The sequence below is a fragment of the Cavia porcellus genome, unplaced genomic scaffold, assembly GCF_034190915.1.
Source record: "Cavia porcellus strain 051 isolate PalLab524CR breed Dunkin Hartley unplaced genomic scaffold, mCavPor4.1 scaffold_10, whole genome shotgun sequence".
NCBI classification, from domain to species: domain Eukaryota; kingdom Metazoa; phylum Chordata; class Mammalia; order Rodentia; family Caviidae; genus Cavia; species Cavia porcellus.
Genome location: NW_026947493.1, coordinates 43,842,687 through 43,856,639, shown reverse-complemented (window position 1 = coordinate 43,856,639; position 13,953 = coordinate 43,842,687). Strand labels below are relative to the sequence as shown.

The 13,953-nt window shown below is 34.0% G+C and overlaps 1 protein-coding gene and 1 pseudogene across 1 annotated transcript in view; both read left to right on the top strand.

The window, feature by feature from the left end:
- Positions 1-13,612, top strand: part of Cpa6 (carboxypeptidase A6) — a 315,449-nt gene extending 301,837 nt beyond the window's left edge. Inside the window, exons 9-11 of the mRNA XM_063257425.1 lie at positions 5,066-5,268; positions 9,843-9,927; positions 12,991-13,612. Coding sequence (XP_063113495.1) covers positions 5,066-5,268; positions 9,843-9,927; positions 12,991-13,178 — 476 coding nt within the window. The 3' untranslated portion in view covers positions 13,179-13,612. The remainder of the gene's footprint in view (positions 1-5,065; positions 5,269-9,842; positions 9,928-12,990) is intronic.
- LOC100716331 (26S proteasome regulatory subunit 10B-like) lies at positions 2,827-3,973 on the top strand (annotated as a pseudogene).
- Positions 13,613-13,953: the final 341 nt, after the last annotated feature.

The window sequence follows — 13,953 nt, the reverse complement described above, 5'->3', positions numbered from 1 at the left end:
CTAGAAATTTGGAAAAGGCAAAGAAACCTTCTTCCCCAGGACACTCATGGGGATACCTTACCGATGCCTTGATTACAGACTTCTAGTCCAAGAACTGTAAGTAAGTAAATTTTTGTTTTAATCTACCTAGTTTGTGGCAATCTGTTATGGCAGTCCTAGAAAATTTAAACACTATGTCTGCTGCAATAGTAAAAGCAGAGAAGCAATTTATTTGCTTCACCTTATTTTTGGTAGCGCTATTTCTTTTTTTAACATGAAAATATCAGTCATTTCACTAGTGAATTTAACTCATTAGCATTCTTTGAGTTATTGATACATTAAGATTTGTTATCTTAATTCCTGTTCTCTATTTTCTAGTTTTTCTATCTTCCTTTTTTCTCTTTTCCACTTCCAATTGGATGGTCAAAGTTACTTCTATTGGTTGTGAAGTTTGTGTTCTATTTCTCCTTCTAAATAATTCCTAACTTAAGATCTATATTTAGATTTGTTTTCCTTCATCACTCTCTAAATTTAGTCAGTATTTTCATCTTTTTTTTCCCAAAGAGTCCAGTAACTTAGTATGCTTTTATACCCTCTGGTCTTCTGTCTTTCCATTATTTTGCTGTTTTCCTGGGATTCCTTTTTTAAATTGTTTTATTCTTACTCAGTTTTTTAAGTTTTTAGCTAACAGACTCACTGTGCATATGAATGGAGTTCAATACATTATTTCAAGACACACACAATGTGCTCTGATTCATCCAGCCTTTTATGTCTCCTCCTCTCCCCTTCTCCTGTAGTAATCATCACTTTACATCAGGTCACCTTTTTTAATATCCACATGAGAAAGTATGAATTGTTGTTTTCTATGTCTGGCTTATTTTACTCAACATTATGTGCTTTGGATCCTTCCATTTTTTGCAAGAGACAGGATTTCATTCTTCTTTTTAGCTGAATAATACTTGTGTATATGTACACATCACCTTGATCTTTATATGTTTTCCCTTTTGGACATTCTTTATTTAAACAGCAGGCCGCACTAAGTTTCTTTCTCTCCTGTAATTTTCATAGCAAGTAATGTCTCTGGAGTTATCATACGGTAGAATATTTTCTCCAGAGATATTCTCAAAGTATTTTAATGTTTACTTTACCTTTTGAGGTTTTTTATACCAGAAAACATCTTTATTTTACCTTCGCTTTTCAGTGAGAGTTCAGCTGTATGTAAAAATCAATTGGGTATTTTTTGTTTGTTTTTGTTTTTGGTACCAGGGATCAAACTCAAGACTGCGTGTTTGCCAAGCAGGTACTTACACTGCCGCTGAGCTAAACCACCTGTTTTTTGTTTGTTTGTTTGGTACTGATAATCAAACTTACCATGGATCTATGCCATCCAGCAATTTTTATTTTTATTTTGAAACAGGATCTCTCTAAATTGACTAGGCTTGCATCAAACTTGAAATCCTTCTGCCTTAAGTATCTGGGATTAAATGCCTTAATTTTCTTTTTTTTTTTTTTTTTTTTTTTTTTTTTTTTTTTTCTTTTGTACTGGGAATTGAATTCAGGACTTTGTACTTGCACTTGCCAGGCAGGCACTTGGGACACTGAGCTATATCCAGGGCTCTCCATCTTTCATTTTAAAAAATACTTTGAAACTATTATTCTTATGTTGCTATTGAAAAATCAAATGTGAATCGATTCTTGTGCTTTCTAAACAGTTTGCTTTTTTCTCCTTAGAATTATTTTCTTAAATTTCACTTTACTATGTCAATGTGTTGGTATTTTCCCCTTTAGCTCTTTTATTAGGTACACAATGAATCTGTTCAAACTTTCCTTCACTGCGGAGAAATTTTAATTAGTAGTTCTTCAAATATTTTACTTTTTTTCTTTCCTTCTAAACCCCTATTAATCATGTATTGATACTTAATTTTAATGCTCTTTAATTTTTCTCTCATTTTTATCTTTATTTTTGTTACCTTCTGTGGATATTTTAAAGCCCACTTCATCTCATTAATTCTCTCATCAATTATATTTATTCAATCTATGAGTTAAGCTTTTTATTTCTATATCTGATTAGTATTTTATGTATAACTTCATGCCCCTGTTTGTTTGTAGTGTTTCATCTGCCCTTGAGAATATTTATTAGCATTATTGTAAAGTCTTGGGTTCTCTGGCTCATTAGTTCTGCGCCCTCTGGAATTAGTTGTTCAGTTTATGTTTTCATCTTTCCAGTGCTTAACATTAGTGTTCCACACTTCCCTCTTTATTTTTCCCATTTCCTTCAGAGTATCAGCTATAGTTCTAACACTGTTCTGCATTCCATTCATATTCCACTTGCTTCCGGAGGATCTCCAGAATGAGATTCAAAGGAGAACTCCAACTGCGTTTCCCAATCACATGATCTACATTTAATGTCCTCAAAATTTAGCCCGATCGTCTTGATTATCTTTTCATATTCAGTAAAACTGAACTGTTATAGTATCACCTAATATTTTCCATTAGCTTATGAATACAGTTTATTATTTTCTAGAGATTGGTGAAGGATAGTGACAGCCTAAATGGCAAAAAACTGTGGAAATTTTAATTACTTCCAAAATTTCTTACAATGGTAATACTCTGTGATTATTATAGTGATTTCATTTATTCTTCCTTTCCTACTACGGCTTCTTAATAAATTTACCCAGTTTGATGTGCCCTTTTTATTCAAAACTTATTAAAATTTAGTTTTGAAGATACTTTAAAATTGAATTTTAACTGCCAAAAGATATAACTGAAGTTTTTATAAACCAGTTTGGATATTGTTGTAACAATACTATAATAGGCTTCTCATCATGGTGGATCCTACAGATAATCATGGTGGGCCCTAGAGATAAGACACTTAGGACACTGCAAAAAGCTGCGAGAGCACAAGGAGACTGATAGTCATCTGAAGGAGCTAAGGGAACAACTAAAAGAATTTAACAAGCAGTATGAAAAGTCTGAAAATGATCCAAAGGTCCTACAGTGTTGGGCACATTGCAGGTGAAGTACTTAAACAATTAACTGAAAGAAAAATTCACTGTAGAAGCTACAAGTGGACCAAGATATGCCAAGAGTTGAAAGCTTGACAAAAGAAGCTGAAGCCAGGAATGAGAGTTGCTTTGGATATAACTGCACTATCAGGACGTATTTGCCAAGAGTAGTGGATCTGTTGGTTTACAAGATGTTTCATAAGGACCCTGGGAATGTTTTTTATTCTGAGACTGGAAGGCAGTTAGAACAGATTCAGGAATTAAGAGACAAAATAGAATTGCTTCTCACAAACCCAGAATTATTCCAGCATGTAGAGGAGTAATACCTCCAAAAGGCTGTTTGTATATGGACCACAAGGCGCAGGAAAAACACTCTTGGCATGAGCCATTGCTCACCAGCTGGGCTGCAATTTCTTAAATCCTGTATCTAGTTCTATTCTAGACAAGTACATTGGTAAGAGTGCTCATTTAAGAAATGTTTACTTTTGCAAGGGATCATCAGCCATACATCATTTTTATGGATGAAGTAGATACTATTGGTAGTCATCGGATTTCTGAGGGTACTTCAGCTGACAAAAAAAATTCACAGAACTTTAATGGAGTTACTGAATCAGATGGATGTATTTGATACTTTGCATAGAGTTAAAATGACCATGGCTACAAGCAGACCAGAAACACTGGATCCTGCATTGCTGCAGCCAGGAAGATTAGATTTTAAAAATACATATTGATTTACCAAATGAACAAGGAAAATTAGATATATTGAAAATCCATGCAGGTCCCATTATAAAGCATAATGAAATAGATTATGAAGCAATTGTGAGGCTTTCAGATGGCTTTAATGGAGCAGACTTGAGAAATGTTTGTACTGATGCAGGTATGTTTGCATTTTGTGCTGTTCATGATTTTGTAATTCAGGAAGATTTATGAAAGCAGTCAAAAAAGTGGCTGATTCTAATAAGTCTAAATTAGACTTTAAACCTGTGTAATTTACTGTAATGTTTTTGATGTCTGCATGACAGACACTGACTTCATATAAAAATAAAGTTAAAATAATTTATATATTGGCAATAATCTCATTAAAAGTCTATAAATAAAATGCATGTGACTAACACCATAAAATTAGTATGTAATTCAGTAATTCAAATTTTAAAATTGTACAGAAAAAATATGTATGTTAATGTTGCATTTATTTCAGCAAAATTTTTAAAGAGTATTAAAGCTTCATAATTACAGTATGAGAATTTGTAAAATATTGAAAGTGGTTTGAGGTGGTAATATGAGACCATTTCTTTTGGTTTATTTTTATATCATTTGCTTTCTTCATCCTAAAATAACTGAATAAAATCTGTTTGATTAAGTTTTTTAAGAATACTGTACCAGAAATTTGTTAGGCAGGGTTCTACAAAATTATTTCTGGCTGCCCTTATGTTCTTAGTATGTCAATATTTATATCTTATCAGATACTTTTATAGAAGTATAGCCTTTTCTCTTTATCTGACATTGACTTATTTGACAAACATTTGTAGGATATTTGCCATACTGTATTTCTGGTTGTTAGGTAAACATCAAGAAAGACACAATGCCTTCCTTCACAGAGCATTACAGTTCAACAAACAATCCAGATAGAATGTCGGTTATATAAAGACACAAGCTCAGAGTCTCCCAGGCACCTAGAATAGTGTAAACATTGATTGAATGGTAAAAGGGTAAATATTGAACACTAATTAAAACCATGTTGAATGTTACAAAAAGAAAGTACAGGAGTTGTGGAGCATATAAATGGGAGGCAGACCTAAACCACTTTCAGGGATTATGTAGTTTTCCAGCAAAAGAACTGACAGGTGAAAGAGACATTTCTTTAGAATGATTATTGCAGGTTTAAACAATCAGTACCTGTTTCTTCTCAGATCCTTAATTGTACATGGGGGCTAGAATATTTTCAGAATGTTCAGAAATTATTTCTCATGTCAAATTTTTACAAAATTTATTTTTAAAAAAACATAGTTTAACAACGCTAATTCAGGTTTCTTGCATCTTCCCTACCTGCTCTCCAACCCAAACCCTTTTCTGATTTGCAGATGAAGGTGCCTCTATACACCCATGTGATGACACCTATTGTGGCCCATTCCCAGAATCTGAACCAGAAGTCAAGGCTGTAGCTAACTTCCTACGAAAACATAGAAAGTACATCAAGGCATACCTCTCCTTTCATGCATATGCTCAGATGTTGTTGTATCCCTATTCTTATAAATATGCTACGATCCCCAACTTTAGCTGTGTAGTAAGTATTTGATCCTTTGATTTCATGCTTCCTTTCCAATGTTAATGTGGTTGTAAGTACTACTAATAATAGCAAACATGTTTATTCAAATGACTTATATACATATATAACATTTGTCCTTTATACCTTTCACGTACTCTTTATTGTTCATAATTTTTATATATTTTAACTCATTTATTCTTCATAACTTTGCATATATGTACTACTTTAGTCTACATAATTTATCCCCAGTTTACAAATGAGAAAACTGAGGCTGAGAGATATAATAATTAGACTAAGAATGCACAGCTACTAAGTGTTAAGGATTTAGTCATAACTCTAGCTCCAGAGTTATTTTTAACCACCATACTGCTTTTTAAATGCAGTCATTTCAAAACTATTTGCATTCCTACCACAGGTTATATGAAAAGATCAGAATGGATTTGATTAATATTGCAGCTTTGGTCACATGTGCCAGGCTGTAATTAACTTTATTGAGTCAATAATTGCTCATAAATTATAGTGTCACTCTCTTTAATTAAAAAGCAAGCTTTAATATATAGTTCAATTTGCTTAATACTACTAAGTCTCTGGACATGCACCTGAGAAATTAGTACTAAGAATGAACAGACTTTCAGTCATAAGATTATTTGAAAATGAAAAAGCAGAGGTTTTTTTTTTTTCTTATCACAAAAACCCAATAAACTGTCTCCTACAGTGTATAATTCATTGTAAAGTGAGTTCGCTTCAGAACTGGTAGTATCAAAAGGCCTATGACGTTCAAAACCAAAGTAAACTAATAAATAGTGTTAGCAGTCAGGATAGCAATTACCTTTAGGAAAAAGGAAGGAAGGCACTGATTGAAAGAAGGAACAAAGGGGTTCTGAGTTGCTGCTGTTCTATTCCTTAACCTGGATAATAGTTACAGGAATGCATGCAATTTGCAAACATTTATTGAGGTGTAAATTTAAAATTTTTGTACTTTTCTGTATGTATGTTTGAAGGTTTCTTTCTAACTTCTGACACCAAATGCATGGTTTCTTTTCCAATGTTACTTCTCAGATATCATCTGGGTGTCTACCTAGTGACTGATTCCATTGTTAAGATCTCAGTCCTCCAATGCTCTCCTATTTGACCATTAACTACCATCAAGAACTCCTATGTTCCAATCACCCTCTCTTCAGTTTCAATAATTTACTACAACTCACAGAGCATGAGGAAATACTTTACTGTTGCCAGTTTACTATAAAGCACACATTTCAGGTACAGGGAAAAGGCCAGAGACCACACAGCTTCTGTGCCTTCTCCAATTAAATCATCCTCCCAGCATTTTGATATGTTCACCAACCCAGAAGATCTCCAAACCCCATTTTTAGAGAATTTTTATGGAAGTTTCATTATATTGGAAAAGTTGACTTAATCATTGGCCCTTGGTGATAAACTCAATATCTGGCCCCTCCTTAGAAGCTAAAGAATAGGCCTGAAATTTCCAACCACTGGATCACATGGCTTGGTCTTTCTGATAACTAGGACCCATCCAAGATCTTTCTGGTGTACCCAACCACAAGCAGCTTATTTGCATACAGAAGACACTGTGGAGGTTCCTAGAGTTTTAGGAACTGTGTATGAGGAATCAGGAACAAAGGCTGACTACTTATTTTTTATTATACTAGAATAAAAAGTTTTATAAAACTTTTTCCTTCATGAACCCAGATCCTGTACCAACTGCTTTGTGGTTGCAGGAATTCCTGATCTAAATGTCAAGTCCTGGAAGGAATAGGGAGCATGAGGAGGCCATAAGAAAACCTGGAAAAGACTTGTATTCTGTCCAGAGGGAGCTTTTTTTCTTGGAATTCCAAGATTTTTGAGCAAATTCTTTCTTTAAAAAAGTTATAAAGATGATAGTTATATTTTATATTGCTGAGCTTTAGTTTCTTGTGGATCAAATAGGCTTTCTTTTGTTTGCTGCTGCTGCTGGTGCTGCTGCTGCTGCTGCTGCTGCTATTATAACCCTTCAACCCCTCATTTTTCTATAGATAACCATTCAGCCCACTTAGACATAGTATCTGTTCACATTCTTATAGCAGATCATGAGAAATAAGCTATACATTAAAATTATCATATTAGAATGTTCTCCATATTTTAAATTTACCTTGTAACCATGAGTTCTGCCTATTTTCATTTGTTTTGATTTGAAAGCTATGGGCATAAAAGTAGATAAAGGTTTTACAACCAAGGAGAGATTGACCTCTCAATATCTGGAGTTTTGTTTAGGTTTGTTTGGTTGGTGGTTGGTTGGCTTTGGTAGTTATTTTGTTTTGTTTATTGAATATGCTGGTGATTAAACCCAGGTCCTTTGCACTGAGCTTTATCCACAACAGACCCTCTTTCTTATCATGAGACATGGTCTTTATAAATTGCTGAGTTACCCAGACTGTGCTTGAACTGTGCTCAAACTTACAATTCCCCTGCCTCAACCTCCCAGAGAGTTCAGATTGCAGGCATGCACCACCACACCCAGCTATGATAGATTTGATTGTCACAGTTGTTAATTGGCATCTGGTGGGTAGGGGCAAAGCATATTGCTGGACATCCTACAATGCAAAGGACAGCCCACATAGCAAAGAACTATTCAGTCTAAAAGTCAGTAGTGTCAATGTTGAGAAATTCTTAAGTGGGTTAAGCATAAACTAAATCACTAAGATTACAAATTCTCAAAATCTATGTGATCTTTGAATGTTAGCCAGAAACTATAAAATTAAATTAAAGTTGTTTCAAAAATCTTTCATCTGTGTGGAAAAGTACATATTTCTGTTAACATTTTAAGATTATTTATTAAATTGCTCTCCATATGGCAATATCTAGATAAAAGTATGATCAGCATTCTTTACCGAATGAATACCAGTGGTACCATGATGCCTTAATTTTCTAAGAACCAATAAGTGGGGTCAGAGTCCTTTTGAACGATTGAAAAGAGGAAACACTCCAGAAAGGATGATTCATTTAGATATTTCAAATGGGGGTCTAACTAGCCACCTTGAAAACTAAGCCTTGGGAAAAGTTATAAAATGCCCACTATTTTATAGCCAGATCACATCTAAACCCCTTATTGGTATGCACCTGTATTCAAGTGTAAAAAATATAAAGACTTCACAAGGTTAAAACTATGCATATGCTTTATTTAAATAGGCAAAGAGGCCCCCTCTTTAAATTCTTAATAAGTTTTTTCCATTAGTCATCTGAAATAATAAAAAACTAAAGTCTCCTGACCAACAGAATGCAGTAATATTCTAAATATAGAAATATCTGCCTGTGCCATGCAATACTGCTAAGACAATTGGATTTGTTAAATCTTCAAACATTCCCCCATAAAGATAGCTCATTATGTTGTTTACATTTCTTTTCTGTTGGCTCCTGTGAGAAGAATGTCATCATCAGTGAGATCAATAATGCAATAGCCTGCCAGCTCTTGAAAACTGGTCCCTGAATATCCACAAAGGATGGCATTTGTTGCTAATACTGCCTTATCCTTCCCTGAGCTCACTGAGAACAGCAACTTGAAGCTCAGTTCAGCATACACCACCATGTTGTCCAGAGTGCTTCAATTAAAGTCTTAAATTATTCATAGGAGAACTGAAATGGGAGAATTGTATACTGATTTCATTATAGTTCTTTCCTCTAACTTGTCATATGATACTTTTCTACTTTTGAAACTAATGCTTTTACATCATTTGTAAATGTTTTAAAGGGCAACCAACATCCAAGTTCATGTTAAAATATCAACCTTTTAGAAACTTGATTGTATTGACTATTTTTCCTGATTTCTGGCACTGACAGGAAGGGTTCTACCTTTAGAATTTCTGCATCTTGGCAGGATCTAACTAAGCTCTATGCGAGGCATATAAAACTTTATAGAGTCATGGAGTGTCCTGAAATTGATGTTCTCATTTCCATTAGGGATAAACATATAGCATAATAGAAGACATTCATTCTTGTTGGTTTCTTAATTGATCCAAATGTGTTTTAAATACCTTGTACATGTCCATGAAAAATACTTAAAGATCAATACGATTGTCAGAATACCCTTGCAGACTTATGCTTATGCAACATTCATATAAGTAATATTGATTTAGCATCTTTTATACACAGCCACATTGTTAATTGAGTGAACTGTGAGGGAGACTGAAGTTGTCCTTGATCCATTAGACATTTTATCATATATAGGAACAGGTATCTCCAAACTAAAGTAGACAGAGCACTACATCAGCCTCAGAAAATGTGGATACTTGTCCCAGCTCAACTATTCTTTGTTGTTTAACCTCACAAGCCTTCCTTTCTCATCTGTAAAAAAGAAATATTCTGATCACTGGTTGCTGTGATGATCATTCAAATGAAATGATGTGTTCTAAAATATGTTGCAAAGTGTTTTGTGACATCAGTACTCCATTATAATCATCATCATCAGTAGTAGTAATAGTAGTAGTAATATTTAGAGCTGTTAACTAATGTGCCCATTGTTCTGTGGGTTGATGACCAATAGGGCAAATTTCAATGCAACAATACAAGTGATATAGTTTATCCATTTTCCCCTCAAGGAATCTGCAGCTTACAAAGCTGTGAAAGCACTTCGGTCGGTACATGGAATAAGGTACAGATACGGACCTGCCTCCAGAACACTGTGTAAGTTTCCTGTATACATTGTATTAGAATCATCTCTCTTGAATCACTGTCCTGTATCATGACTTCCCTCTCAAAAAGGAGAGTGTGTTCTTCCTAGTATGAAATTTGTGCCAAGGAAGATGAAAACAGTGTCTAGTTAGTTTTACATAGCCTGGCGAATTGCTATCTCAATTTAACAAATTCTAAGTAGAGACTATGCTAAGTATGAGATACTGACTACAAGTTGAACTTAAAACTTATGACAGTAGAAATCAAAATGGGTTCCTTAAGTAATTGCAACTACGATAAGGGTAGAAATAGGCCTTGAGAAAGACAATGAATTGAATGTTTTAACTCTACAACAGCTTCCCTCTTATTCTTTTCCTCCACTATTCTTCTAAAAAGCTATTTCTTACATGAGCCTTCATCTGATTTCTCCCTTTATGCAAAAGGGATGCAAAAGTATTTGTTCTTTTATGTGAAATAAAAACCAACTGGTGATACAGAGAGAACTTGGACACAGAACCACAAAATGTGTGTTCTCATCCAAAATCTGCCAGGTGTGTCATCCTAGCCAACATATTTATTAATTTGGAGCTTCAGGTCCCACAACTATAACATGAGGAATTGGATTAAACTATTTCTCAAACCCTTTCAAATTCTAAAATTTACTGACTACATAACTGGCAAAATCTAATGAGAAGTCTTACATACCTGAATGGCTCTGTAACAATATGATGGAAGCACACAGGCTGTGTGTGTAAGCATAGGTAACGGCATCTGATTATGCTTCTCAATAACATAGAACATTTTTCCTTGATTTCTTTTATCTACTTGTATCTTACCCTTCACTTTCTTCAGCTTTCAGAACAAAAGTTTAGTGTGTCAATTAATGTTTCTAGTCAGATAAATTTATCCTAATAATGAAAGTAACACAATCATCAATAAATGTTTTTTCCTAAGTCCATGATCATTAACCTCATGTTGATTTTATAGAACTGTTCTTCAATAGTCATCATAAAAGTAGAAAAATTGTATTTTTAAAAAATTATACTACCAACTGGTACAACATAATCATAAACTCACAATTTTAAAATCCTGATTTTTATAAATCTTAGAGTTCATCTTTTCAGCTTGCTATAATGCCACAGTCATAGTGTTATATTTACTAAGAACAATCTGTTACCATAGAAATGAAGCTGTTGTATCACTATGATGTAACTGTTGGCACATATTATCTCTGACTCTGACTACTATGACTACTATTTGTAATTCCAGTGTATTCTAACCAAACTGACAGAGAATCCACAGCCTATCTAACTGAAGCAAAAGGAATCTGAGAAAAAGCAGAGTAATTTAGTTGTCAGCTTTACATAATGAGTCTATCCTAACTTGTTCTAGAAAAACAGCATAAAAAGAAATCATGTGTGAGTAAATAAACATGCTCTAGAAATTTAATAATCTTGTATCAAACTGGATAATATAAATTTCACAGAAAAAGTATACCAAGATTTTTCTATGAAACATATTCATTTAAATAAATCCTGCTATACTAAAAACTACATACTAGGTACTTGGGGGTAGAAAGATGCAAAGTAAAAAAAAAATAGAAAATATAACCTAATAAAGTGGTTTATCTTTCACTTAATTTTCACTGCCATATGCAACAAGTATTAGGATCACTTGCTTATCCAAAAAGAGAGTGTGAGGCACAGAGAAGTTACGCAGTAGTTGGTGAGATCATATATAGTCTAGTCTATAGTTAGTGACCTTGAAAGTTCTATGCTAAAAAGCTGGACCATCTGAGGTCAGAGGAGCCAAGAAAGAGTTTCTAGAATGGACTATCAAGTAGGATCTGAAGGGGAAACAGAACAAGCAAACATACAAACAAAAACCAAAAAATGAGATAGGCCTTTGGTCACTGGTTACCTTTAAGAACAAAGTTTAAAAGACACATAGAAGCAAGAACCAAACTGAAAATTATTTAAATCAGGCTAAATTACATACAGATTCTCTTCTTAGTTATCAAAAAAAATAAGCCAAAGAAATTGGAACCAAAGATATATGGCAGGATCATGAAAAAGAGTGAACAGATACAGATGCAAAAGGAGACTCATGAAAGAATCAAAGTCCTTGAAAAGGGACCCTCAGGTTACAGAGAAGTCAATAAGAAATGGTACCAAGAGGTGACATAAGAAAATATAAGCAGCGTGTCTGAACTAGAAGGAAAAAATGCATGGAGCTCTGATGTTCATGAAGGGGCTGATGGGCTGAATACGGGGGACAGTGGTAGAATGAGGGGAAGAACAAGAGGAGAATACAAAAGGTTCACTAAGTGCAGGATTATAAGAAGGAGCACAGAGCAGTATTGAGAGCAGAAAAAGATTAAACAGTGCAGATTTATGAGATATCTATTCACAAAGACTTTCTCTAACTGGACTGAAACCAGAGAAATCAGACAAAGGTCAAAGAATAGCAATACAAAGGCAGAAAAAGATCAGGGAGAAGACATGTTGGGAGCCCAGTGAAAAATTAGAGAAATAGCTGACCATGGCCAAATGGAAAATAAAATAAAACCACAAGGGGTAAGCAGGAACCTGGAAACTGCAAGTTTATGAAAAGGCAAAGAACAGTAAAGGCAGGAATAAAAAAATTGAAGAGGTAGAAACAATGATGTGGTTTTTCTGGAAACAAAATTTCAATATTCTGGACCTTTGAAGTAGAGAAAACTTGAATGATAATTAGAAAAAATGTTTTTAAAAGCACCAATATAAGTTGTTGTTAGGTAAATAAAGTAAATGCGAGGATAAATATTGTTGGACTTGAGGTTAAGAAGTTTTAATGTCATCATACAAACAAAGCATTAATACATAGACTAGATCTTCAAAGATGATGGCAAGTGTGACATAAATTCCATGAGCCACATGCCAAAGAACTGCATTATACTTATTGAAATGTTATTTCCCTGGAAGGATTAAATAGAGTTTAGTAAGCAAGAAATACATATGCATATTTTGGAAATTATGCAAACTCTGCAGTGAAGCTATTTCTAATTTTTTTTTATTTATTTATTTTTACTTTTAGATGTAAGCTCTGGTAGCTCAATGGATTGGGCTTACAAAAATGGAATACCCTATGCATTTGCTTTTGAACTACGTGACACTGGGCATTTTGGATTTTTACTCCCAGAGATGCTCATCAGACCCACCTGCACAGAGACCATGCTGGCTGTGAAGAATATCACGATGCACCTGCTAAAGAAATGCCCCTGAATCAGGTCAGCACCCAGAGAGACAGCTGATTCTGACCAAAGGTTGCACAGCACCCGGTGGAAGTTGATTTTAAAGAGAAAGGCAACTACTTAAGAGTAAATATATCTATGGAGTTTAAAAAGATCATTTCACGTACTTTCCAATGACAGAAAACAGTAAAACTTCAAGCATAAGCTATTTGGTTATAAGAAAAGGCATGTATTATATATCCTTTTAGAATTCTTAGTTAATTATGGGGGAAGGAATGCTTTCAGATTTCTTTGTCTCAAGAAAAGTAGATTAGTTGAGGATTTCCATTCAGTAAACTTCACGCCCTCAAATAAAATCTAAGCTACTAGTAATGTTTAATTACTTGGTTCTCACTGTAAATGGAAATTTTTGAAATGAAAAGCACCAGCTATATTTTCTAACATAATAAACATGCAATTTTTCAACACCTCAGATTATTCAGATCTTCATCCCCTAGAATTAGTGGATGCCTATACAAATACAGCAAAATAGAGCAACTTATGTTTAGATTCTGAGCTCCACTTTAAAAAAAAAAAAAAAGGTAAATATTGAAGTGCCAGGCACAGAATTAGAAGCTTTACACTAATAATGTCACTTATTCTTCATAACACATATTTCAAATGAGGAAACTGAGGCTTAGAAAGTTTACACAAACTTCCACTCCCAGGAAGATGACAGGATAGATATCTGTACTCCTGGAAATAATTAACATTTCTAGACAAGCTATTATTCTTTTAATCATCTTAAAATCATCAAACAAAAAAAT